The following is a 27,327-nucleotide window of genomic DNA, read 5'->3' on the forward strand; positions in this document are numbered from 1 at the left end:
TGACCGGGAGATTAATTAATTGCCTATTGAAAGTCTTATTCATTTCCGAGGTCAATGATGCACGCAAATGGAAACGCGCAACCATTGCACCGGTGGAAACCTAGAATTAATCAATGAACGTTTTTCGAACTCGATTAGTGACCGTGGGAAAAAAGTTACCACTTTTACAACGAGCATAAGTGACGAACAATGCCTTCTATAACTCCGTGTTCAAAGTTATCGTTTCATATTCTCCGTCCAATCGGAATCAATAGCTCCGAGTCACGTGACACGGGCACCTGCGCAGAAGGAAACGAAACTGCGCGGACGAGGCCAAGAAACGACCGTTCCCACTTTAGTCGATTGGCAACTTGGAGTGAACGCCGGCCGGTCTGCCGTCGCGACTGACGATTAAAAATAAGGCCGATGAAATATCTTAGAGTGAATTTTAACGAGCTCGAAACTTCGGCCAAGACCGAGTCACGCGACTTTCGACTCGGCAAATCGTGCGTATGACAAACTAACCGGGCATCTTTCGGTCGGCTCCGATCCATCTAGTATTCATTTCTATGTCCATGGATCCACCGCGTGGTCGGACACACGTGTTCAGTTCTCTGATTAGCATGCAGCTTTGAGTAGCGCTGCGGTAGACGAGACGCAGACGGAGCGCATGAGCAGCGGGAAAAATGAGGAAACCGGTCATTTTCAACTGTGGATCCAGTGAATTTCACATGAAGGACACTTGATTGGGTGAGATGGTTTCGCATTTGGCGGGATGATTGGGCTCGGGGATACAGACCGCGATTCATTTTGCTTTCCAGTCTTTAATTGCACCGCTGTTCAAGCGACACTTGTAGATTTGAATTTCCCGCCAATTGATTGGAGGAGATTCCTGACCCTTCGGCACATCGTAATCCCGATTCTGGTACGGTGATTTTGAAATGAATACATATTACACCGCGTCGATAAGAATTTTGAGTCTGGGTTCTGGATGTGAGATTTTGATTTCTTCGAAGTAACTAACGAATGAAAAAATAGTCTTATTGGGTAATAAAGTTTGCTTTTTGCAGAAACCAGAACGATATTTCGGATTTTAAGAAAAGTTACATATTTTCTCAAACATTGATTTTAAATAACAATTAAACGAACTTCAGTTTTGCATTTAAATCACTTTGATTGAAAATAATAATTAACAATAATCTACAAATGTAAAAGATTCGATAAACAAAGTTTAAAAATTAACATTTTTCGTACTTTTTCTATTTTCGTACGAACTTTCTCGTATCAAACCCTGATCGTGATCTACCGTCATTCTCTAATTGTATTGCCTCTGATAACGTTAATAACGGTAAAATCCATCACATCTTGGTGAAAACGTTTTCCCATCCCTTCTAAATAGGCCCCCATGAATTGATATTGACCAGATTCATATTTCCTATATCTTAAACTCCCTTTCGAAAATATACCACTTACAGTATTGTTTGGATCTGGTAAGATCAACGCAAAGATAAAAAAAAAAAGCAAAAAAAAACGTGTCAACGTAGCAATAAAGTTTGCACGACAGGTGAAAAAATTCGTCGCGATACTCGGCACCTGAAATCACATTGAACCGTGCAGTCAAAAAATGGAGTTTTCGTTTGTACTTCATGTTCTCAGGTGGCTTCTTTTTCGGGGCCTGGAGAAACATTTTCAAAGAAAACTAATGAAATTTTGGTAAAAGCATACGTGTGTGTTTGTGTCTACTCTCGCTCTCATACGATATATACGTATTCTATTTTTGTAACAAAAACAGTCCCTTCGTTACGGATGTTATTCAACGGCGACCCGCATCGCTGATTGTTATCTGAAAAAATAACGCCAATACTTTTGTGATCTGCAGATATGTTCGTCAGGTGGTTGAAAGATTTACATCGGTTGCCTCTTATCGGACGATTTCACTTTCCGATATAACTTTAATAGGTGATAAACTCAATGATCCGGATAAAACCGTACGGCCAGTAAAACCGGTTCATAAGCTACCGACGTTCGACTTTTACTCATAAAACGAGACTGCTGCCAGCAGAGCGCGCAATTGCCTGTAATACTGAAACAGCGCGCGATTACGATCCGTTGCAGAAAAATGAATCCTGCTTATGCAGCAGCTTCGTAGTCAGAGGATTCTGAAACAACTTCGAAGCGAGAAGAGGAAAAGTTTGAAGAGCGTTTATTCCCGGCGTCAAGAACTGGTTCAAGATAAGAATGAGCTCGTCGAACTCCGAGGTAAGCCGTCAAACATTCTCGATGAGATTTCATAATCCTTTCCATATCCGTAAAGACGTTGAAAAAGATTTATTCCCGTGAAATACAAGCCTCCGATCAATCTGGCACAGAATTTGTTTACTTGCAACACTTTGTTGATAAACGTTCAAACGCGTTACTTTCAACGATCGGCTGAGGTGATAGGTCGACGCAAAGACGCGCGAAGAAATCTACAACACGAGATCTGGGTTTGCGGGTCATTCGTTGCACTCGAGATAAACACCGACGTCACTCGCGATCGTTCAATTATACGAATAATTCATTCCAACGAATGTTTCAGACCGTCTCCATCAGTGTGGAAGTGCAGAAGCCGAACCTTTGCAAGAAGTATCTGGGATGGATTCGCTACGTGACGATCGAGCCGACCATGTGGCTCTACATGATGGCTTACATGACGACTTCCGTCGTCGAGCAAGCCTTCTACGTGAACAAAGCTTGCCGCGTCGATCACGGACTATCAGAAGAGATTTGCGACAATTTAAGCGAGAACGATACGCTGCAGACAGAAGTTCAAGTAAGCAACTCGCCAAATTCACTTGACAATTCGCTCCGGCCAATCGATTCATTCATGACGATGGATTTGACGGCCACTTTGACGATCTAGATTTGTCCTTGCGAAATCGATCGGACATCTTGTAATGCCTTTATCGGCTTACAGTCACATCTTGCTTTGCAGATAACCCTTGGATACGATCTGTAAGCTGAACGATAGCTCGTTACTTGTTTCATGAAGTGACGGTCAATACTTTTCCACCAGATTCTTCAATGTCACGTTCTCCTCTTTCCGTTCCTGAACATCTGTTTTTACAAGATTCAAGCGATAAGAGAGTTGCATCAACACTTTAATCTCGTTGTATTATTTCTTGTCCTTTTCACGATTTCTAACGCCTTGGTTGATTATCGCGTTATAAGTACGAGTTCTCGGTATCTTAGGTCCACTGAACAAAAGCCAAACAACTTGACATTTCGGCCCTTTGAGGAGGGCCCTCCTCGGAAGATAAAATACGTGAAATACGTCAAAATCATGTTAATAGTAAATTCCTAGATGTAACATATCCAGAAATTATCACAACCAATTGAAACATCAAAGTGAAACAGCACAAGGTCATCGTTGAAATAGAACTCTAGGGTACGTTTAGGATTTATCGCAGACTCTTTTTTTGCCACATTAGTTACAAACTGGTAGATGTAGCTCCAATAAACGTAATCAAATAGGGAAGACTCGTGGTTCGACCTTCGGTCGTGCGAAAGGCCTTCTGACGTTTTTTTATTGGATCTAAGACACCGAGAATTCACACTCATTAATTGGATAAGGTAGATGAAACATTGTAATAACTAACACGTTACACTCTTGTACGTCAGCGCGAAAAAAATAACACCATTCCTATGAATGAAACACTTTTTCACGGCACAATATTTCCAGGTGACGGTATCGACCTTTCATCAATGGAACGACATCGCGAGCTACGCATTCCCGATAATCCTGGCCCTTTTTAACGGGAATTGGAGCGATCGCCGAGGGAGAAAAGCTCCGTTGGTAATCGCGCTGATCGGAAAGGTAATATTCTCCTTCATGATCGTGGTGAACTCGGTATTGGACACCTGGACTTTGAACATGATCCTCTACACGGCCAGCTTGCCGATGGCTTTACTCGGCAGCGACGTCGCGATATTCGCCAGCTGTTTCTCTTACATTTCCGACGTGTCTTCGGTCACCCATCGAACAATTCGGGTCGCCATCCTGGACGTGGTTTACTTGAGCACCATGCCCGTAGGTCAGAACTTGAGGTTTAATGTGTGTCAGATGGGCCAAAAGAAGTCGCTAACAGTCCCTTTTCCCGTTTCAGGAATCAGCCTGGGCTCCTTCTTGTTTTACAAAGTGGTCAATCAGTCCTACACAATAATGTTCGCCATCAACGGCACCCTCCTAATTGTCGCCGTTATCTACTCCGTGTTGAGACTAGAAATGAGAACGACACCGCAGCAGATGCCGATAGACAAGGGGACCAACATACTCCTCGATTATTTTGACAAGAAACACGTCGTCGCCAGTATAAACACTTTGATCAAGCCGAGACCCGAACGTAGGAGACTCTACTTGTGGACTCTGCTATTGGCCATGGCTCTTTACACCTTCCAAAGAAGTAATTCACCCTTTTACCGATTTCCCCGATGAAACTTGAAAGATAATTGGAGTTGCAAAGTGACGGGCAAAAACGGTGTACGAAAAGATTGTCGATCGTCTTTTCCGAGGAGTTTTGTTTATCTTGAACCTTCCATGAATTCGATTTCACGTTTGATCAAGTACGATGTCGACGCTGTAGTGTCGTGTATAATTTCTTCGTGTTTTCCTTTCTCGTTGTTTAAAAGTGGTTCGTGCATTTTTCAGACGAGAGAGAGAAGAGCTACCTTTACACCGTAAAAACATTCTCATGGGACGTTGGAACTTTTAGTACATTCCGGACTGTCCAATCGAGTTTATTCGTCGTAGGTAAGCGATTCTGATCAATTTATAATAACGCAATGCATAACATATTCGTCAACTCGATATCACGTTTCGTTTCAGCAATGCTCTTCGGCATTCCGATCATGAGTAAGGTCTTCAAGATGCGAGACACCTTGATTGTAGCCGTTGGAGCGATATCCCATGCGAGTGGCCGAATCTTTTACGCGACCGCAACTGAGCCATCTCTGTTTTACGTAGGTTGGTGCATCAGAATGACCATTTACTTACACAGTCAATCGAGGCTGGGCTCAATCCCAGGGATCAGGAACGTCAAACTCGCTTCAAAATATTTTGCGCATAAGTGGAGAGTAGTTTTGGCATTTTCTCGATCTCCTATACGAATCTAAGAATGGAATCATCCATAGAATAATAAGTCATTGAAATCACTGCACTGGTAAACAATGAACTTCAAGTAACCGAATTACTTGTTTTCAGGTGCGGTGGTCGCTGCTTTGGGGCCAGTAGTGGCACCAGTTCTCAGGTCGATGATGTCAAAGGTGGTTCCAGTGTCGGAAAGAGGTACATTTTCCATTGCCTCATTCGACAGGGTATAAAATTCGACCGGTCCATACATGCTTAGCATTACATACATGTTAGAAACCATTTTCAGGGAAAGTTTTCGCTCTTCTGTCTGTGTGTGACAATGCTGTACCACTCGTCAGCACCGTGTTATACTCTCAACTTTACAACGCGACTGTGAAGACGACACCAAGCTCGATTTACTGGCTAACGTTCAGCACTCAAATCGCAGTTCTGCTACTTAGTATGTGAGTATGAAACGAAATTGGAGTGGAATCCTGAAAACGGGTAGCTGATTTCTAGCATGTTAAGAGCAAGTGGTTATACATTTGCAAAGAAGTTCATTGAAGCCTTCCGAAGTCACTCGAGATCATTCGGGGTTTTTTAAACTCATGCACAAACTAACTCGACTTCATTTTCTTTCATAAAGCCGTGCTAGAAATCTTTTTACTGATCACAAGTCAATTGAAGAATATACAAGTCGTTCAATCGCTTGATGTCATTCGAAATGATCTTAAAAGTGAAACCCAAGTTGCTTTTGATTCATTCAAATTTATTTAATTTTTTTCGGCAACTTGTGAAACCGTGATGTCATTTGAATCGTTTGAATTTCGTAGTTCTCTAAGTCAGAGGTGAAAGCAGATATTCGTTATCTTTATTTTATATCGCTAATCAACAACCTGTTTAATTTGTCATCCGTTCTTCAAGGGTGATTCACGTGTCCCTTGGATCCCGACGGTTGGAATCCGTGAATGAAGAGACCGACAGTATCTGCAGTTTTCCGGTACTCACCAAGAATGATCCATCGCTTGAATCGTATGAGAAGAAAAAAAACGCTGCTGCTTGACCCGCGAGAAAATACGCGTTTAAACATGATTTAGAATTATAGTTAATTATTAATTTATACACTGCCATAGTAGACTGCCATATTTAGTGCACAGGTATTATATTCGAATCAGCAGCTACATACCTCGAGAATTGTCAGTGATATTTAAATTTATACGGGTTCAATAAGCTGTTGTCACATATATTTCGAATCGACCCGACTATAATATTTGATACACAGTAGCCGTACGATAATCTTAACTATGTCTTAAATCAGACCGAAGACAACAACGAAGAATTGAATTTTTGTGACCGACATAAGCTATCTGGTAACATTTTCCGCTCATAATTGAACGCTCAATAACTTTTTCAACAACTTTTGACAGAATTTTGAATTTGCGACTGTTTCGATGACTAAATTCTAAAAATTCTCAATTCCAAAATTCATTGTTTCTAAATTGCTCTGCAGAAAAAATTGATATTAGAAAAAGTTTTAGCGTTACACATTTGCCAGTTTGAAAGTGTAAAATCTCCAATTTTTTTTTTTTTTTTTTTGTCGCCTCCATTTATACGAATCAGGGCTCTGATTGATTATCGCAATTCAGGCTGTGAAACGGGAGACGAACGAGGGTCGGAACGGATATATTTTCCAGGTAAAAGAACCTGGACGTCCTCGACCCTCGCCTCGTGCGTCCGAATAAAATTAACACAGCCAACAAGTTCCTACCGGCGAATATTTCGGTAAAGGCCTCATTTGTATTCAGCTGGTAGAAGGATGTCAAGGACCGCGAAGTTGCAAATTTCTCATAAGTTAATCATATAACTTCAAACGTTGTAGTAATACGTTGAAGGCAAAGTAGATGTAAAAATTGAACAATATTATTGAAAAGATACGCCGAATTTTTAACGTCAGAAAACTTGCGGTCTTTAACAGCTGATGAGGAAGTGCAGTCGCGAATTAATCGCGGGTGTGCAAAGTTTTTAGCGATAACCGGTTTTACCGCTTTTCGATTACGCTTGGTTCAAGCCGTTGTTCTTGCAGAAATTTTACACGCTATCCAAAAAACTTGGATAAAAAATTAATGAATTACTTGTGGTGAATTTTCAAACTACAGCGCGATTTCGGCAGCTTTTTTATGCGTATAGATCGAATCTCGTGTGATTTATAAACACGCAAACGGCGATGCTTATCTCGTATAGAACTTATGCTCGTTTTATGTATGAACCAACACGCGCCGTGTGTATAAATTTATACACTCAACTGAACTGTCGTAAATACTTTGCATGACGGACAATTCACGCAAGAAAATAATTACGAGAGCTTCAAAAAATTATCGCGGAATACCGAGTTGAAATAGATGCAAGTAATGTGTATACTATGTTTACATTATGTACTCGGGTAGATTATAAAATCCGAAATACCGTTCAAACGACCATGTAAAATGATTCGAATTTCTCGCTACATACCGATGATAATTCATCGAAATAACCGCTCTGAGAAACTTTCATTTTAGCCATGTAAGAATGGCAGAAAATGCGGAAAATTCAACGGTTTCTAATTTAGTTATGGCAGGAATTAATGATTCCATGGGTTCACAGATTTTTTTAGAATCAACAAAGTGCCGGAGATGATTATTTTAATCGGAAATATAGATCGTTCGCAAATTTCCCGCAAATTTTTTTTGAATTATCGCTAGAAAATTGAGCGGCAATAATTTTTTTTTTTCATCTTTTTCATGCAATTCTGGCTAACCATTTCAGAATTTTTATCGTGATTCGTCACAGACTTTGAGAGAGTTCAAAATTCTACCTCAAGTAAATATAAACTTTATGGTATAATTTAAGATTTATCTATTCAGAATGATAAGCGTTAATTTAAAGTAAAGACTCTTGTACGATTTGTAATATTTTTCTACAATATAATAAGAATTTACGTTAGTAATAGAACAACGAGGCAAAGAGAAAACATTCGGTACATACGGTTCGGGTTAGATTCGATAAACGATTATTTTAAACTGATTAATTCAGCGAATCAATTATTCCTCGTTGAATTTTTATTTCACATGGAAATCGATCGTCGTAGATTGATTTTTTGTTTTTTTTTTTTCTTCTTCATTCAGATCCGACAATCGACTTTTCTGACAACACATATCATACCTATAACAACGAAACTCTTGAAAGAAGTTCCGTTAAAAATACGAAAAAATGACCATCGTCGCGTAATGTCAAGGCAGAAAATCGAAAGTGTAATATACGTGGAAAAAATGTAAAATAGATGGCAAACGGGAATTGAAGGCTTGTTTACGAGGTGAACCTTTGCGAAATTTTCATACCTGTAGAATCGAAAGTGCATATGCTATATCATACATATTTTCTACGTAACTGTAATTCGAATATTTGCCGTATTCCATTCTGACCCAAATTCAGTCCCACCATAAGCCAACGCCCATCGAGGCTCTCTTCGCTTATAAAGAGACAATACTTGCAACTTTTCGACACAGTCTGAACTGCAAAAGAGCTCCAGAGAGTGCAAAGAACGAGACCCAAAATCTCCGTTCAACATGGTAATTCAATTTACTTTACTTACTTTCTCACTGTTAATTGCATTAAAAATGTCAAACTTTGCCGTAATTCAATCGTTGTCAATTTGCCATCTTCAATTGGCCTTTTTTTCAAACTCCTGTCGCTCGACGCTATAACTTCTTTTATCACTATTTTTATTTTTGTCTTTAACTCATTGTCAGTTACTTCTCGAATTTCCACGCTTCGAAGAAAAGTATTTTTTTCACGATAAATTGAAATACAGCACCGCTCAAAAGTATTTTGATAATACGAAATTCGTAATTACTTTGATCAATCGTTTTTCTTACGTTTCTTTATTTTCGCTTTATTTTCGAGCAATCTAGAGTTAATTTTTAACAATTATGTAGAACATCGAATTTCTTTCAACAAATAATATTACTGATTTTTGTAGTTTATACTTGCATGTAATTAACTCAATTGCTATCTTTGTCAAAATACTTCTGAGCGCTGCTGTATTTATCGTTCAAAGAAATTCGTTGAATCTAAGAACCCGCAGATTGCTCAATTATTACACGAATCGCGTACGAAACGTACGTGAAAAACATATGGAATCAATTTACAAAAAACAATATGCAACTTTGCAATATTTATCTTCGATTGCAACGTGTATGATATATTTGTATTATATTTTTTGTCGATAAGTGGAAATTTTAGTGGAGAATTAACAAAGGCTGTAAATACCTGCAACCAAACACAAAGTGAAAAAACGGGGAAAAACTTTTTGTTATTCTATTTATCGCTTGCGTTCGTCGGCAAGATTTTTTTTTTTTTTTTTTTGTTTTTTTTCAAAGTGTCAGTTACAGCCCTTTTTAACTAGTCTCTCTGATTATATTTCCTGAAAATGAAACAGTTGTGGGATAAAAATCGGGAAAAATTTAATCATCAATCCTGCGAGTGTAATTAAAATTGAACATCAAAGCTATATAATTAAAATCACGTTACTGGAAACTCGCGGCAAAATTTATATGGAACCAACACTGCGAAAGTGTGGAAATACTATAAATAAAATTAATCATTTCAGATCGTCAAAGGACTGTTTTCGTTATTGTTCGCGCTTTTGACAGCCGTTGCAAGCGCTGTTCCGCTCCCGGTTCCGGCAGGTGCCATTCTCGCATTTCCCATACCACAAAGGCCTTTTTACGCGTCAAACCTAGGACCTTATCCAAGACCAACGACCCGAAGACCGCAATGATGAGACGAACATTCCCAAAGTTCTTTTTTTTTTTTTTTCGCGATAGCGAAAAAACATATTTCCTGTAAAAGTACTACAGAAATTAAGTATATTAAGTGTAATTACGATAACAACTTACCGAAATATAATTAAAATTGTGAATATTTATTAATAATACAATTTATATAGCAAACACGATCAATTGCAATTCTGTATCACATGCATATGATTTATTTATTGGAAATTTACTTCATATAATAACCATGTACTATTGAACCTTTGAGCATTTTAAAATCTTCGCGTAATATTTTCACCGTGGCGCGAAATTCAAACGACGAACCAGAGACATCGTTATTACGTAATGACGGAGGCAACCCGATACCTGATAACAAAAACATCCAAGAGAACCAGACCGTGCAACGAACTGAAACAACAATAAAAAAAAGAAGGAGAAAAGGAAGAATTAAAAATAAAAGCGAACGCAACGCATGGCTGAATGAATCCTGGAGTAAAAAAACTTTGCGCAAACTATATCGCAATTCTAAGACATAAAACATTGTTTTTCTCGATAACAGAACAAATCGCGCCGCACGTTGAATTCTAAATTTCCGTCATCCGTCCGCGGACAAAACCGCGGTTTTTATAACCGCAAGTCGTGAGTAAAAAGAAAATGGCAAAAAAAAAAAAAACCGGCCACAGTATAAAAAGTTAGTAAAAAAATTAGAAACCCATCCGCTCCCACACCACCGTTTGATAATTGCTCCAGCATATGTCGGAATTTACCGTACATTATGCGGCCAAGAACACGTCACGGGTGGCCGAGGCTCGGCACAAAAGTCATTTTATTCTCAGTCAGCGAATCGTCGGAGCTGTTTCCGACTGTCGTCGTCCGCGTGATAAAACGCAGTCTCTCTTCTATCTCCTGATATCAGTGTTTCTCCCTGAATCGCGACCTGAAATCGTCAGGTAATTCGGATCTCACCCTTTGAGTGTTTTCTTTTCTTCTTGTGTTTGTTTCTTTTTTTTTCTTTTTCTTTTTTTTTCTTTCCTTTCTCACATTTTCCGCAATTTCGAAACATGAAATCCGCCGTTTTCCTTATCGCCGCTATGAGCCTTATGCTCTGTCAAGAGGGAGTTTTTCCCCTTGATCTGAACACAAGTTACCTATTTGGAAGCCTCCGAAATGCCACCTTTAAAGCCGGAAACTACAGTAAGTACATCCAGAAGAGTTAATGTTGTTGCTGTTGTTGTTTTTTTTTTTTTCTTCTTTTTTCGTTCCTTTGGCTTAGTTTTGTTACTTTTCGAGAAAATATTTTTTTTTTTTTCAAAACCTTCGTCGTTCGTCTCGTAACTCACGTAATTTTTCAGTATCGGACAGCATTCAGAAGCAGAAAGAGATGATCATTAACGCGAAAAACACGGCTAGTGAATACGGTGAGCAAAACGTCATCCTTATCATCATCGTCGTTATTTCCATGCAAATATATTCGCAGACTCGATTATGTTGTTCCGATTTGTACCGCACGTATAATCGATTATTTATTAAACGATGAACTGTCGTAAAAAAATTTTCGAACGACGAAAGTTTTCGAGTTTTTTCAAATTCGAAAACTAGCGACTTTTCACTTTTAGATATTCGTCCTCGCTTTTGTGCACGAAAACGGGAAGACGTAACGAGAGCGTCGCGTTGCTGTAAAAAAAAAAAAAAAAGAACTAAAGACAATTAAAAAAAACATACGCACAACGTATTTGCAACGAAACATGTTTGCGTTAAATGTAAGTAACGTAATCGTAACAAGGGCAACGCGCAGTGCCTAATTATCGTTATAATTATGCACATGATACGGTGGGCGGTAACTAACTGGTCGTCTTATCAACCCCGAGTTATCATCAGCGTTCTGGTACAAATTTCCGGTCACAATTGTACAACGTAATGTAAATAAAGTGATATACGAAACGAGATGAGAACGAGACGAAAAATGAAAGATTGGATCGAAACTTGATTCGATTCTGAAAGTGCAAGTGCAAGCGTACACTGAACACAACAACTCGGAACGAGTAATTGGAATATGAGATTAAAGACTATACATGTTCGATTGTTACATTATTATTTATACGCGTCGGCTAGTCGGTCGGTAAATACGCAATTGTAGAAATTTATGCGTGATTTTTGACCTTCTCTACAGCAGGTATATTATAATGAATGAATTATTTATCTAAGAGCCTGCACAGACGCTGCTTCGACGGGTCTTTAACCAGGAGACAACAAATTTGTCGGCGTTTCTTATTCGGCTAGACGTTATTTAACAAACGTTCGAGATTTTTTCGATCAAGAAAAAAAAAAAAAGATACAACGTCGCCTTCGTACTTATCGAGTTAAATGTTATTCATTTTACCGATTCTTGAACTCTGTTCAAATTTCCCGTTACTCTGGTTTCGGAGAAAAAATAAAGCTATTGTAATCACGCCGAAAGTGAAAAGTTTACTTTTTCACTGAAGCGAGTAACAAAATTCTAAAAAATCAAATGTGGATGATGATATCTTGAGAATGGATGAATGGATTTGAATGAAAATTTACAACGTGAGACTTTTTGGGTCGCTATTCACGAATCTAAGGTCTGATTAGCAGAATTGAAATTTGCCGTATTCAATAAGCTGAAAAAACATTTAAAAACATTTGGATTTTGATGAAAATTGATACTCGTCGGTTTGTTGGATGGCTGATCACGAATCTGAGGTCAAATTTGCGAAATTCAAAATGACGAATCCAATATTGTGGAAAAAAACATCTAAAAACTTTCGGATTTTAGTACAAATTTGTAGGCGGAGGTTTCTCGGGTCATCGATAACGAATCCAAGGTCAGACTTCCAAAATTTGTAACAGTAAATCAATCCATTATAGTGGTTCAAAATAGAAAAAATCGTCATATTTTCAAATAATATAGTATCCGAAGGCTTTTGAATCGTTAAACACGAATCTGAATTAGTAGCTAGAATTTCGAATTGGATATTAATATTTTACTGTTTCTGTAAACTTGGAACCTACATTGTGAAAGAGAGAAGTTCGATCACGGCTGGATCACGGTCAGCCTGAAGTCGCTCGTTCGTAACTTTTTGCCTCGTGATGATTGATTCGATCTTATCCAATATTTTCTCAAAAGATCGCTGTGCAGTATGCAGGCAATTATCTAAAATACACAATGAACAACTATAGCATTGTAGGAAATGTTCTAGCGTCGGATTAATTACGTAGTTTGTTGATTACGCGCTTATTCCATGAATGGCCATGATCTTGCGGACCTCGCAATTATCCATCTCCATTCTGAAAGTGCAGAGTAACAGAATTCATTCGTGATACACTTGACGAATCACGCGATACTCGTGTTACACTTTTTCTTTTCAACGATCTTCCGCAGCGCCGCTTCAATGCTCACGTACGTAATTCCGTCTTCGTTTCTTGACTTTATGTATGAATTTTTTGTCCTTTCGATTCTCTAACCAGCCAAGCGACACGTAACGTTGATATACACACCCGATGTTCGTGTTTACCTTGAATCACTGGAATTATTATTCGAAACAACAATGCGTTACTTGTAAGTTCGAAGTTCGGCTTCTTATTCCACTAACTCAGGCATTGCACAAAAATTGAATCATTATCGAGGTTGGTGACTTTAAACTCGATACTTTTTCCTCAATTTTATCGCGAGATTGTCCCACGTGTTGAATATTTATAGAAATAATTTATTCCTAACTTGTGACGATTTTTCAAAAAATGAGAGAAAAGAGTATAATACTAAAATTATTATTGTCAACAGATGAGATGTCGGATTTGCATTTCAAATCACTTTAGATAGTCAAAAGTCTAGTGCATTTATTCGATTTTACTCTGATTTTATTTGTTAGAAGCTGACTATATGATATTCACTAAAATTCCATTCAAACATATTTTTTATTGCATTGATATTGATTACGATCAAAAAATAGTAGATGTAACATCTGTTTCAAGCGAATTTACAAAAAATAGTTATTGCAACAACATCAATAAGCTAATAGTGGAGTGAAATAGAACATATTTACTAGACTTTTGACGATCTTGAAATGATTTGCAATTTAAACAAATCGATACCCAATCTTATATTTTTTGATCAAAATCATTCTGACTCACGAATAGATCAATTTTCTAAATAGGTAGTCAAGCTTGAAGAAGCATGTGATTAAATGAATCAAAGAATTGGATTTCGGCTCACCGAGCACCTCGAACAATGTTTAAATAATTTTTATAGAGCAGATACTTGATCACTTCCTTTCTTCTGACCTTCCAGTTACGAATGCGGTAGCAGTGCCAAGGAACGCGCTGATCAATGCCAAGAACGCGACCAAGAACTACAGTAAGTTGAATTATGCAATATCGGTAAAGTCGCCTCGAAGACTAACTGACAGACCTGATGACGTATTTTAATTTTTGACATTTGACAAGGATAGTCGACAGCACGGCGTCCAAGGGTATGGAGGTCAAGTTCAGGGCGGTAATGGAAACCATCAGGGTTAAAATGCCTTACGGAATTCCCGCGCTTGACATTCCTCCTCTAGATCCTCTCAAAATCGAACACGAGACGTACGATCTGTCCCACAAGGATATCGGCAAGTGAGTATTCTGATGTAGCCATTCAATTAAGGAAATCGACAATGCGAGGCCCGCTTAAAATCCCAGTGACGTAAGCTGGAAGTTGAATTCCTAATCATAGGACACTGATGACTCAAATGTTTCTCCAAACCATCGGGAATCAATCGACTTAATTGAGGTACCCGAAATCGTTGGAAATCACTCCATGATAGTCTCGAAGGCCTTAAAAGCCTGCCATAAATCATGGCTTGATGGTATCAACCCACCACTATCGGTCTCAAGTGATTTAAATCAATTTCTGCATCCCACTAATTGTAAGTGACTTGCCTTCATTTCAAGTGTAGGTATCCCAAGTCGGTCTCATTGATTTCCAATAATTGCTCATCGTTAAAGACAACTTCCATAGACCTCCTGCGGTTCTATCTAATCCGTAAGTTACTGGAAAACCATTGGAAATTAGGAGTAACCACGGAAACCACTCTAGATGGATACAACGAATTGAAATAATTCATTCAGTTTCCACACTGAGGTGGCAAAGAAAAGTTAAAATTGTTCTTAACCTTGTTTTAAGCTTGAAGTTATAGACCATTAAAGCTGCCATCGTGACTGTAAACAGGCGATAAAAACTAGAAGATTCTGTTTAAGTGAATTCATAAGACCGTAATACTATACGGATATTTTTCCCTCAATGCAAGCGTATGCCATACACCCTTGAAGTAAAGGTCTTCCGTCTGATAACTTAAAATTGTATCGTCAATTGAAAAAATGGTAACCATTTGATTCGACAAAGTAGTGACGAATAATTTGATGACTTAAATGATCGATTTCCCTGTACCAATAAGCATTTCGAGCACCCTGGACAAAGCGACCATTTCCGGCTTGTCGACCTTCGTAATCGACCGGGTAAAGATATCCGTGATTGGAGGTGTGAGCCTCGCGTTGAACCTGAGCGTGCCAGCAATCCGGGGAAATGGAGACTACGAAGTGCACGGATCCATCGGCCGGTTGTTTCCTCTGAACAGCACTGGACCCTTTGAATTCGAGGCGCAGGACATCCGCTTCTACATCCACGTCGTCCTGGGCTACTCAGGATCGATGTACGTCAAGTCACTGGACACCGATTTCTCCATCCGGTCCGTTAAGGCGCGATTCTACCACCTGTTCAAGAATCCGGAGACGGACAAGACGATGAACGAGGTGCGTTAGGCCCCATGTACACTTGGGGACAATGAATCCGAGACGGGTAATTTTTTACAATAGACAGTTACGTTGGCAGCACAGAGAAACCTACAGCGCCACAGTCGGCCGAGCGCGAAACAAACTCAATCTCAATAAACATAATATAACCCATGACCGTCGAATCTAACCTTCATACCGCGGGGATAATGACTTGTTGGATTGACACGTATTCTAAGGTTAGATTCGACGGTCATGGGTTATGTTACGTTTATTGAGATTGAGTTTGTTCGCCGCTCGGCCGACTATGGCGCTGTAGGTTTCTCTGTGTTGCCAACGTAACTGTCTAGTGTAAAAAATTACCCGTCTCAGATTCATTGTCCCCAAGTGTACGTAAGTAGATCCCTCACTTCCAGTTCACTAATCGCGCTTCTCGATCTGTTCAGATCATCTCCGAACTGGTACCACAGCTTTTGGAAGTCGTTAAGCCCGAGGTGAAACCTAAACTTGAAGAAGTCATCGCCCAGAGGATAAACGCCTCTGTAGCTCATCTGAACGTAGGGAATATCCTCGGGATCCTCACCGGGACAATCGACCTTCAGACCATGGCTCATCTCACCACATCGGGTCCTCAAATCCTGCAGCCTCTTAAGCGTTGACCAAAAACCGGTTTTCTTATATCATAGGTATTAAATCTTGCGATCGGTATACGACGGAAGAATTAGTAATCAATAAATTTATACTTCTCTTTTTTGCTCTCGTCTTTCACCGTCTACATATATACTTTTATCGAACAAATTTTTAAAGCTCTTCCTTCTACAGAATATTCTTCGCACCTGCGAGTCAAGTTTTCCTACCTTAGACTCGAATTCGTACTTATGATGTATCGGCTCTTGCCAAAAAGCTAAACTGGGAATGAATTGGAACGAAAGGCGAACGAAAATAAGTCCGGATGTTACAAAAAGATCTAAGGAGACCGCATGGATAGTTGGAACGGCTTGCCGAATGGTCGATAAAGAACTGGACTACAGCGTGATGTTTCAATCGTCGCGAAGCCGATCGACTTCGCCTTTGAAAACCAATTCTCCCTGGGGTATTTTTAACTCGCGACACTCGATGCTTGCGACTATAATCGCATTATGTGGACACTGTCTTTGCATGAGGGTACAGTCTCAGTGTTTCCATATTACAAGTATGTAGGTTAAAAAAAAAAACCGTCACGACAAAAGGATTAGCGAAAATTATACAAGCTTAAGTATACTTCTGCAGTTCAGGTTAATTGACGACGATTATGTACGTCATCCTAAAGCAATAAGGAAGGAACCGCGTCGATCGGCGGGACTTAAGATATGCAATCGATAGTAAAAAAGAGCGAAACTTTATTTACCACTGTTTTCGGTGAAACTCGCCACTTTCAGCCGGCAGATAGGCAACCGGAGCTGCACACCGTACTCCTGCATAACAGATATGCATCTGCGGTTGCCTACTTGCCGGCGTTAATTGACGTGTTTCACAGAAAACTCCTGGTATGTACATGTATACAAAAATCGCTGATAAGCGTCTGCAGCTCGTCTCTGTTGTAGCTGCTAGAATCGCAGAGGCTTAGGTTTCACCGTGTAACCCTAAATTGGGTGAACCCTTTTTCTTGGCAAACATTTTAGTAATAATGCCGAAAGGAAACTCGAGTCTCTCGTCGGTCATTCGCCAGACGTTGCAGAGGTGCGCCGCTTTTCGCAGCCGCCATTTTCATCAGGACTATAAGCTCCCTTAATATTGGCTCAGTGCAAACGTGATAGCGGTATAGTTGCAGGGCGTGTCTGAGATCGCCAGGAAATCAGGTAACTCTATATACCCCGTCATGCCTACACCTGCCTGTCACGTTCTCTCTCTCTCTCTCTCTCTCTCTCTCTCTCTCTCTCTCTCTCTCTCTCTCTCTCTCTCTCTCTCTCTCTCTCTCTCTCTCTTCCCCTCCCTCTCTATCTCTCTCCATCCTTCTCTTTAACTCTGGCTTCTGGAAAGCTTAATATAATTGCGCCACAAAATTCCTGCGGTCGAGAATGATAAGTGATTTTTTACCTAAACTACCAGCGTCAGGATTTGCCTCGAACAGCCCATTTGTAAATTAAAGTATATAATATATTTGTACTCGATGTCTAATTACATTTTTCTTGTATTCGTCCTTTTGTACTTGGGTATTATAACGAAATTATAATGAAATATAGTCGATTTCATGCAATTTCTTGGTTTGTTTTGACGTGGACAGATTTTCGATTTTCAAACAAAGAAATCTGACCGCTTACTCGGACGATAAAGGAGAACATAATGAATTGCTGTCGATATCTTCGATATATCATTCACTCTACGTTGAAGAGCAGGTATAAATGATATCAACTGACTGCATTGCGTATCGAGTAAACATCTAATTTCACAACATGCGGTTGTTAAGTTTCATCGCAAATCATAATAGTCGTTCTTGTTATCAATCGATAAGGAAGATCCTTGAAATATTTACCGTCATCTTGTTGCCAACGGTTCAACGTTCCGAAACATGCGATAAATCAATTTACAAAGAGTACGTTTAAGGTTCTTCTTAGTACACAGGATGTGACTGAAAAACACGCGATATGTAAATCAGAAATTACTTGCCAGGAATAATTATGCCAAGGTAGAATGATTTCGAGATACTTTTTTTCCCCGAGAGATTTTTCCGCCAACTGTGAGGAAACTCATAATTTCCGCATACGCTTTAAATGTTTAGACAAGGAAAAGACAAACAATCAGCCGAGATCGTGCAGCGTAAAAAAATCGTAAAAAAGTTTCCACTCCAAGCATTGCAAAGAAACTGATAAAACGAAACAAACATTTGAAATACATACCGCAAAGATGAAAATACTCTTCAGACGCCCCGCTAATTCACGACTATCGTATCTATCTAATCCAGATATTTTCCTCCAACTAAATATCCAGCTCGTAAACAAACTAACGATAAAATTCAGACTGATATAACAGCTCCGAGTCGGATGAGCATTATCAATAATTACCTGAGCCATTATATTATTAACGCTTGTGAATGAAAGCTCTCCATGATCGATAACCGATCGATTATAAAAGAAGCATGAAAAATTGAAACACGATATCGATACTTCTGCAAGGTAAAATTTTACGCCCAATTATTGTTATACGATTCACGCAACTATAGTCGAACTCCTCGATGAGCAAATGTTTTTTTTTTTTTTTTCTCCTTTCAATCAACTGAGTAATTAATTCCACGAATCGACTGATGTCGTCGAATAATTGGCAACAAATGTCGAAGGAGTGGACACATTACTCTAATCACTATGGAATACTCTATTAAAACGGGTATCGTCGCAATAAAGGTTTGAATGTTAATGGAATTACAAGAAGATACGATAAAATCAACTATTTAGGAATGAAAATAGCTAACGACTGTATAATAATCGCAACTAGGAATTTATCTCTATACAGAGAAAGGTCTTGTTTTGTGAAATTTGGAGATTGATCTGCATTATACGCGATTATGATGTCACGTTTTCGTAAAATACTTCTCCTGGTTCATCGATCGCGATGTACTCTGCACACATCGTCTTCGTGTAATCTCGGATTAACGAGTCCGAATATAAAGGTGCAAAGTTTAATTAAGACTCAATTAGCGACGTGTGAGTAAATGGTAGATCGAAGTGGGCGATAATCGGCTTCAGCATCTCGGATCTATCTACAAAAGTTCATCTGTCGCGAGAAAACGACTTGAATACAATATCTACATACACGAAACCTAATCCTTGGTGGTATTGTTCTGCGACTCGACTGATAAGAGACGTGAATTTAAAAACCACAGATCAGATAGCGACGATCGAATAGTATTTGCCTATATATAGAATATAATTAACTGCTGATCGAAATCGAGCTGTGTAATAGAGCGGCAATTCAACTATCAAAGTCTTGAACGTACGTTACAATTTAACTTGACGAAATTCGTTAGTGGTCAAAAATTGTAAATAGCAATTTTTATCCTAATAATACGAATTTTTGTCCTGTTGGTCCAAGTTTTAATATTACATAATCCGAATATTTGTCTTCACAGTTCGTGTTTTAATTTTAACAATTCCAATTTTGTTCCTAACATTCCAAGGATTGGTTCGGATATTTTGAATTTTTGTTTGAAATTTCAATGGCCAAAATTCGAATTTCCGTTCTAAAAATCGAAATTTTAATCCTGATAGTCCGAAGTTTTGTATAATCCGAATTCACATTTTAAAAAACCGAATTTGGATCCGAACAGTCCGCATTTCTATTCCGACAATCCGAATTTTGCTTTAAGCAATCCGAAAATTGGTTTCGATACTATGAATTTTAATCCTGACTATAGGAAATTTGAATCTGACGATCCGAATTTTGATCCTAAACGTCATAATTTTAATCCTGAAAGTCTTGGGTTACGAAAATCAAAACTTCGAACCTTAGAAGCTGAATTTTGATCCTCACAGTCCGAATGATGCTACAATTGGAATTTTCATTCGGGACACATTGAAGTTCGATCCTGCCAATCTGGGCAAAGTTGTATAATGAAAACCCTGAATAACTCGAACGACTTAAGTTTTTGGGGGTCGAAATTCGCTCGATAAGATCGCATCCGAACCTACGAAGCAGCAACAGTTGTCGGTTGGCGTTACCATCGCATTGAACAAAATGAGCTGCGAGGAGGGGGTATAAACGAGAGGGGGGGGGGGGAGGAGGAGGAGGAGGAGGAGGAGGAGGAGGAGGAGGAGGAGGAGGAGGAGGAGGAGGAGGAGGAGACCTATTGCGTAAAGCTTCGCGGCGCCTCTGGACATGCGTGCAAGAAGTTAAGGCTCGTGCGAATTCCTTCCGTTCAAGGGATGCAGTAAGACCGCGTCTTTTGACTCGGACGCGCTGTTTGGAACCTCTGCACAGCGACTAAATGATACGAAAACCAGTCAAATAGTGCCTAAAGATAGTCGATCAGAGCCTGAGTAACACCAAATTTTTCCACGTTCTCCGGTTAACAAAGGCAAAGGAGTTAAAAAGTATTTAAATTTCAAGGAAAAAAAAAAAAAAAAGAAAAGAAAAGAAAAAAGAAAGCTACTTCTCTCCATTCATTTTTTTTACCACGATTTCACATTCACATAAATATGTGAATCAAAGCGTGTTTAAAATAACATACATGTATATATTTATAACGTATACGAGGCACGATTATTAGTGGAAACTGTTTTTTTTTTTTTTTTTTACATTTCTTACAAAGTATAAGGATTGAATTTTTTTTATTTATTTATTTATTTTTTTTTTTTTACCTTTTGTCGCGTTTATTCTCAAACACAACAACGGAGAACAGATGATAAAATAAGTAAGGATAAAGACTATATTGCAGCGCACCTGCGCAACAAATTACTCGAAGATGATCTTGTTATTGTTTACGGTTAAAGTATGTAACTTGTATGTTTTCCAACTGTAATGATGCGAGTTATCGCGGACCGAGAGATATAATGCCCGAGTAACTAGAGTGAAAAAAAAATTGGATAAGCCCGGAACGTTAATCTATAGAGAGAGAAAAAAAACAAAAACAAAAAAAAAAAAAAAAACGGAATTAGAAATAAATACACGGATTGATAAATCGAGGGACGATTAACAGTAAATTAAATCGGAATAGAAACCAAATGATTCTCATACACGGTTCTTGAATGTCCGCTTTGTTTCTTTTCTTTTTTTCTGTTTTCCATATATTCGAGTCGAACAACAAGATACGGTGCGGTTATCTGTAGAGAACAAATAATAGTCGTCGAATAGACGGTGCTGATTTATCTTCTGTAAATCGAGATGACGATATAATAATAATAATAATAATAATAATAATAATAATGATATATTGACGGATAAGAAAACAAGTCGCGCGAGATTACATAAACACCATTAGGAACGGCTGTGAACAGGAAATAATTTTCGAATCTTAAATCGATCTCTGTGTCGCTGAAACTCGGGTATGCGACGATTAGAATAAACAGGGATTCCCAGATCATTATAAAGAAGTGTGGCAATGACTAGAAGAAACAGCACGATCATGGTAAGTGAGAAAACTAACAGCGGTTATAATAATAATAATAAAATAATATAAAAAAAAAGTATAACGATCATTTGCAGTTTCTTTTTATCCTTTTCTTTGCCATTCTTTGGACTCTCGATAATTTATGAGAGGAACCTTCACATTTTGGTCAATTCCATGAATTCACAATTTTTCCCCGTTGCTGGGACGATAATAAATCGTCGTCCAGTGCAAACACATCATCTCAGCAATGTCGCGTTAGGTATATACAAACAATAAAGATGTGTATAATTTTTTGAATCTCGTTAGGATTAATGCCACATGCCGGCTGGTCCGTCGCTTCAATGTTTGCAATCAGCATTATTAATTCTACAGTTCGTGAAAACGAACGCGACGCGATATTTCAACCGCTGGCGTATGGCATCAATTTGTCCAATCTTTTTTCACGGTGTAACGCGATTTTTTATTTTTTTTTTATTTTTTTCTTTCTCTCCTCATTTCAAGCGCAATATTTGTTCTCACGAAAGATTGATCAGCGCCATTTCGATACTCGCAATCAATCGCCGGACACGCGCGTAAAAAAAAAACCCGTCTGGATAGGTATATGTAAAATTAGGCATTTATAATCGCGATGGTGCGGATCATGTCGTAAATAAAAATCAACCCACAAGCTTAGCGAATGGATGAAATTTGCAGGATAAAAAAAAAAAGAATGAAAAAGAAAAATGCGCGTTCAAACCAGCTACCGTGGAAATATCGCAGAGCTTAAATTATACTGCTTGAAAAAGCTGGAAAAAAAAGACGGTGTAAATACCATTTACCCGTTTGCCTTCCCTTAAATTTACTTTATGTCTGTATTTTACACAGAATTATTACCCCAGACCTAAGAGCTGATTAGTAATTTTCATGTACCTGCTTGGGTTATTCCCCTGATGGAGTGTTTTGTTTTTTTTTTTTTTTTTTTGTTCGACTTGAAGAAAGCACGGAAATATTTTTTCTCACCTACTTCGCGGAGTATAAATTCAGTTTTTACTGGGTACGTGTAATTTTTTTTTATTTTTATTTTTATTCATCGCCATTTTTAAAACCCCGACGCCAGACTCTGTAATCAAATATACCTACACCCATGCGGTTAATCATACGTGCAAGGTGTACCAATTTTTGAAAATTATCGTTGTATAGGTTAATTACACGCGCGAAAATAATCCCGACTCTGATTAAACAATTTTGTTTTTAATTGTAACTTTCTGTAAATCGAAAATTACACGTATTAATTACAGTCGTCACGTGGTTGTCGGCTTCTGTAGCAAATGAATCCTATTATCTTGCCAAATTCGAGATAACAACAACGATACAACGGTATTATTTTCAATTACATTTAATCGCCACGAACGCGGTCGTAATTATCGACAAGTTATTATTAGACTTTCTCCTGCATGCTGAATAATTCCAGCTTGATGATCGATTGTATACTACTCTTGTTATTGACAAGAAAACCTCGTGCATCTGAGCATAGATAAACTAAAAGAAGATATAGAAAAATCATAGAATTATCTTTTCATTAAACTCCGTGAATTATTGCAGTTTCTACGTTATACTCGTATAAGTATAAATAAAGAAGAGAAACTAGACATCCCTGTTTCCCAATTTTTTCTCATCTACAAAACGCGTATTACCACAGTTTTTAAAAATCTTCAAATCATGAATAACATGTGGGTAACTAGATTTATTTATCATAAACAAATGTCAGCGCAATTTCCGGATTTATTGAGGCCATCGGCAATTACACAAACATGGTGAAAAAAAATTTCCGAGTAAAAGAAACACCGACGAACGAACGGAGTTTGTAATCTTTTCACGGTACGATGTAATTCGGCTAACGAATTTGAGAATTTTAAATAAAATTATATTATATTAATTAAAACATCATCAAGCTGCAAGACTTGTACTATTGCAACAGGTCGTTGCTGATTCACTTTGCTTTCTGAAGTAGTTCCTTTAACCATCATAAAGCAGCTGGACTGCGGCTTGCGACACGATAACGCGGAAATCCTGCGGTCTATAAACTCAATCATCTTCTCGGTAGATTATTACTGTACCTTTCAAAAGAACCAACGTACAACGTGACGTGATTTTTAATACGTCACAGTTTTAACATTCTCCATAGATCTCGATTTGACCCTGTATATTTTTTAAACATTTTTATCCGATGTCTTATCTCGGTATTAAGCAGCTAATTAACTATCAGCAAGTATGATTATTTATAATATATGTAACGTCGCGCACTTGATAAAAAACAAAGAAGAGAAAATAAGTTAAACAACAATTGCGTATAACTCTTACAAATATCGCGTCTTGGGAAGTACACTGAGAGAAATTTTAAGTTTCGGTTACCGCTCAGTCCTTAACTATTTTCATTTTTTACCATAATCGAAAAATACAGTTCTAGGTAGAAAATGATAATTAGTTTTCTAGCTGTTTCCGGAAACTCTAGTATCCGTTACTATTCTTTCTCATTACGATCGCCGTTGCTATATTTTCTTGCAACTGTTGCGAAAATTTAACGCTCGTGCAACGATAAATTGACGTTAAAGCCTTGTTTAGCTAAAAAAGTAGAGTAAACCTCAGAAACTGATTTTGCGTTGCAATTACCAAAAAAGGATCGACGATAGCGCAAAATTGTTAGGCGTACCTTGTTTTTCGTAATTCCAACAATATTCAAACAGTTTTTTTTAACGATACCTGTTTTACTCAATTTTCTAGTTACTGTAACAAATGAAATTTTTCTCAGTGTGTAAGTGAAAAAATACTATCCTATGAATTCAAGATACTCTGTCTTCAATGCGCGCATGAAAAACGGAAATGTTTTTCCCATTAAACTTCCCCGTTCATGGGTGAATTATGTTTTCGACTATGTATCAAATTTATTTCCTTGTACTGGAGAATGCATAAAATGAGAATCAACTGCACGGATCGGTACATGAATATCCTCAGGGGCGATTGCAGACGACGGCGAGGACTCGACGCTCTGTCTGCATCGAGTGGTATAAATATATTGTATACCTGCTTATATATATGTACTTTAAGCGATCAATCGATAGTGGTGAACTATAACAATTGGTAATTGGACTGCAGGGTTATGCCCGTTGTTATCGGTATCCGATTACATCGATGAGAACGGCTCATCTCGTCGAAGAAATGTACGATCAATTTGGAATCTATTATGTGTATAAGGGACGAAATTGGGATATAACGAAGAGTGTAAAAAAAAATATATATAACGAGAAGAGAAAACGATGAAAAACAAGAAGACTTGCACAACGAAAACACGTTGGCAACAATATTTTGAGAAGAGAAGAAGGTTGTTTTTCTCTGTATATAAATTACATGTAATCAGAATTTCTTGGAGATGTTTTGTAAAATTATACATCGTAATTAGAGGGGATTTTTCGGGATGGGAGTTGGGTGAAAATACGCCCACACAAGTATTTTTCTTCGTACATTTACCAAGAAACGAATCGTTACATATAGACGAATGAATGCTTAACGCGTGGTTTGAACGCCCACGCAATCGGCTAAAATTAACAGTAAACAATTCAAGAGGGCTCTTCGGTATTTTTTACAATCGTTTGAAAAACATATGAAGCATATATTGGATGATGGAGATGAAGAGGAGCGAGTCAAATTGCTTTTTATTATACTTTTACTCTCTCTATTCCCATCAATTCCGCCCGTAACGTTGCGTCTTTCTTCTTGAATGCATCTCGTTTCATCACTTCGCTTCGTCTGACTGCTGCTTCGTTGGAGAAGCTACCGATAACGAGACTATTTCTGCATACCATAAGAAACGCCAAGTGGCAAACCGATAGGTGTATTTTTAGAGATTTTCTTCCTTATCGTTGATTGCGGTCAGGATTTCTCTTTGAATCGATAAATACGTGTACAAACCTGCCTACACGCGTATATTCACATAATGTTATAGGTAGTTTCTACCGAAATCCGCCTCCATTTAGGCAATGCAGGGTACATTTTGCCAGAAGTGACCCGCATTTCAATACGCGAAACAGGTGAGATCGAATACCTGATTGCCTAAGTGCAGGCGGATTCTGTTAAAAATGTATCCTAAATTGCCTATGGTCAGGCGGATTTTAGCATAATGTAACCAGAATTGCATAAACGAAGGCGGATTTCACCGTACGTTAAATCAGTCAAGCAAGACTTCCACAAAACGAGGCGATACCGCATAAAAACTGTGAAAGATGCGTTTTTCGGATGACAAAACAGAAGCAACTGTGAGAATAGATTAATCCTAGAAGGGAAATTTCTTCCGTGCCGCAAAAACGGAGCTTTCCCCAAAGTTCGCCAACGACGAAAGCTCATCTTTTGAGTCAGCACGAAGAGGCAAAAAGTCTCGCGTTCCAGCTGACGCTAGAGATTGAGCAGCTTGTATTGAGGCATTTAACCATCGCGATTAGCCGGAGATTAAGACGAGAAGCTGAGCGTGAGGCTGACGAAACGCCGCTGGTGAGATTACGTCAAGTCAAGCTGTAGTTAGTCACGAAAAGCTGCACGGCGTGTACAGTTTGTTACAAATTGTAATTCATTAGAACTTGGCTCGGTCCTGGGGAGAATTAAATCCAGCTTGTACGGCGTGAAGAGCGACGAGTAATCGATGCGATCGTAAAATCTGCGTCGAATGAAGGTTCGCTTCAACGAAAATACACTCGCCACGTTTAACCTCTGGGTAAATTACACCGCGGCCAATGGCCGTTAAGGATCGGGTTAACTTCATCCGGTAATACTACAGTTTTATCACTCACTCGGTGTAATTTACTTCTAAATCCTCGCCTCGGTGCAAAACGCGGCATCCGATTCGTTTAAGGGTTCTGCAATTTAGTTACAGACGACAAAATCTTACGCCCTGTAATAATAAAAGATTTGCTCGATTCACCGAGAACATGGCGAAGGGAACGGTTTATTTTATTTTCTTTTTTTTTTTTTTTTTTTTCGACCGAAGGAAAATTCACCTGAACGCCTATTTGTGCTATCGAGTGAAACGATATTTATTTAAAGGCATGCTGGATGTACAGTTGGGTCAAAAATGTGTCTAAACGAAGGTTTTCGAAGTCTTTATATTGAAACTGCTAAACACAACTTACGTAACTATAACCTAAAGTAAATATTCGCACAATCGTACGGAAAAAATTTCAAAATACTGAAACTCAACTCTGTTAGATCAAAGAAATCAGATTTTTCTGCTATTATTTCACCGAACAATTTGCTGAACGGTAGCTTGTAATTTTTATCGCTATATCCACCGCAAATCGTCCAAGTTAGATCTTGTAAGGTATAAAAATGATGTACCTCTGGCTGAATCGTAAGGTTTATCATCTGTGAATGTTATAAAGATTGTACACGTCGGGTTTCGTTTTGCCGGCTTGACGAGCTCGAGAAAAAAAAAAAAAAAAAAAACCGTCTCCGACGATTTGTAGAGAATTCATTCGTGCACGGAATAAATTTGTCGAATTATATTTCATCAGAATCGGACTAACTCTAAAGATTTTTTGATA

General features: G+C 38.5%; 3 protein-coding genes across 12 annotated transcripts in view; all 3 read left to right on the forward strand.

Annotated features, from left to right (window-relative positions):
- The first annotated feature begins 352 nt into the window (after positions 1–352).
- Positions 353–10,102, forward strand: LOC124215871 (probable peptidoglycan muropeptide transporter SLC46). 5 transcript variants are annotated; one of them, XM_046619722.2, is made up of 11 exons: positions 353–729; positions 1,859–2,238; positions 2,558–2,791; positions 3,701–4,052; positions 4,125–4,421; positions 4,667–4,768; positions 4,844–4,981; positions 5,219–5,302; positions 5,394–5,550; positions 6,011–8,691; positions 9,732–10,102. In XM_046619722.2, exons 2-10 carry the CDS (start codon positions 2,218–2,220, stop codon positions 6,147–6,149), a joined length of 1,524 nt encoding a protein of 507 aa, XP_046475678.1. In that variant the 5' UTR covers positions 353–729; positions 1,859–2,217; the 3' UTR covers positions 6,150–8,691; positions 9,732–10,102. The 5 variants fall into 5 exon arrangements, with proteins under 5 accessions (XP_046475678.1, XP_068991051.1, XP_046475679.1 ...); XM_069134950.1 differs by having other exon boundaries at positions 1,939–2,238; XM_046619723.2 differs by having other exon boundaries at positions 2,095–2,238.
- A 620-nt stretch (positions 10,103–10,722) lies between these two features.
- Positions 10,723–16,434, forward strand: LOC124215873 (uncharacterized). Of its 5 annotated transcripts, XM_046619726.2 has the most exons (6): positions 10,723–11,091; positions 11,250–11,315; positions 14,204–14,269; positions 14,364–14,526; positions 15,348–15,702; positions 16,128–16,434. In XM_046619726.2, the coding sequence occupies exons 1-6, from the start codon at positions 10,959–10,961 to the stop codon at positions 16,338–16,340; spliced, it is 996 nt and encodes a 331-aa protein (XP_046475682.1). In that variant the 5' UTR covers positions 10,723–10,958; the 3' UTR covers positions 16,341–16,434. The 5 variants fall into 5 exon arrangements, with proteins under 5 accessions (XP_046475682.1, XP_046475683.1, XP_046475687.1 ...); XM_046619727.2 differs by lacking the exon at positions 11,250–11,315; XM_046619731.2 differs by lacking the exons at positions 10,723–11,091; positions 11,250–11,315 and adding an exon at positions 13,293–13,315 and having other exon boundaries at positions 14,359–14,526.
- Positions 16,435–20,596: 4,162 nt separating this feature from the next.
- The window catches only part of LOC124217657 (secretin receptor), a 48,415-nt gene continuing 41,684 nt past the window's right edge, over positions 20,597–27,327 (forward strand). The window contains exons 1-2 of one of the 2 annotated variants that reach the window (XM_046623568.2): positions 20,597–20,744; positions 21,596–21,778. In XM_046623568.2, the coding sequence (XP_046479524.1) occupies positions 21,752–21,778 (27 nt within the window). In that variant the 5' untranslated portion in view covers positions 20,597–20,744; positions 21,596–21,751. Of the gene's footprint in view, positions 20,745–21,018; positions 21,779–27,327 lie in introns of those variants that run through there. The other variant, XM_046623567.1, reaches the window with a different exon arrangement.

This window comes from Neodiprion pinetum, chromosome 4, assembly GCF_021155775.2.
Source record: "Neodiprion pinetum isolate iyNeoPine1 chromosome 4, iyNeoPine1.2, whole genome shotgun sequence".
Taxonomy (NCBI): Eukaryota; Metazoa; Arthropoda; class Insecta; order Hymenoptera; family Diprionidae; genus Neodiprion; species Neodiprion pinetum.

What these genes read in the sequence shown, in the direction of transcription:
- LOC124215873 (XM_046619726.2), top strand. Translation starts at nt 10,959, where the DNA reads ATGAAATCCGCCGTTTTCCTTATCGCCGCTATGAGCCTTATGCTCTGT. An exon ending in AAACACGGCTAGTGAATACG is followed by an intron (nt 11,316 to 14,203) that starts GTGAGCAAAACG and finishes CTGACCTTCCAG; the next exon opens with TTACGAATGCGGTAGCAGTG. An exon ending in TCCCACAAGGATATCGGCAA is followed by an intron (nt 14,527 to 15,347) that starts GTGAGTATTCTG and finishes TGTACCAATAAG; the next exon opens with CATTTCGAGCACCCTGGACA.
- LOC124215871 (XM_046619722.2), top strand. Translation starts at nt 2,218, where the DNA reads ATGAGCTCGTCGAACTCCGAG. An exon ending in CGCTGCAGACAGAAGTTCAA is followed by an intron (nt 2,792 to 3,700) that starts GTAAGCAACTCG and finishes CAATATTTCCAG; the next exon opens with GTGACGGTATCGACCTTTCA. An exon ending in GCCATCTCTGTTTTACGTAG is followed by an intron (nt 4,982 to 5,218) that starts GTTGGTGCATCA and finishes ACTTGTTTTCAG; the next exon opens with GTGCGGTGGTCGCTGCTTTG.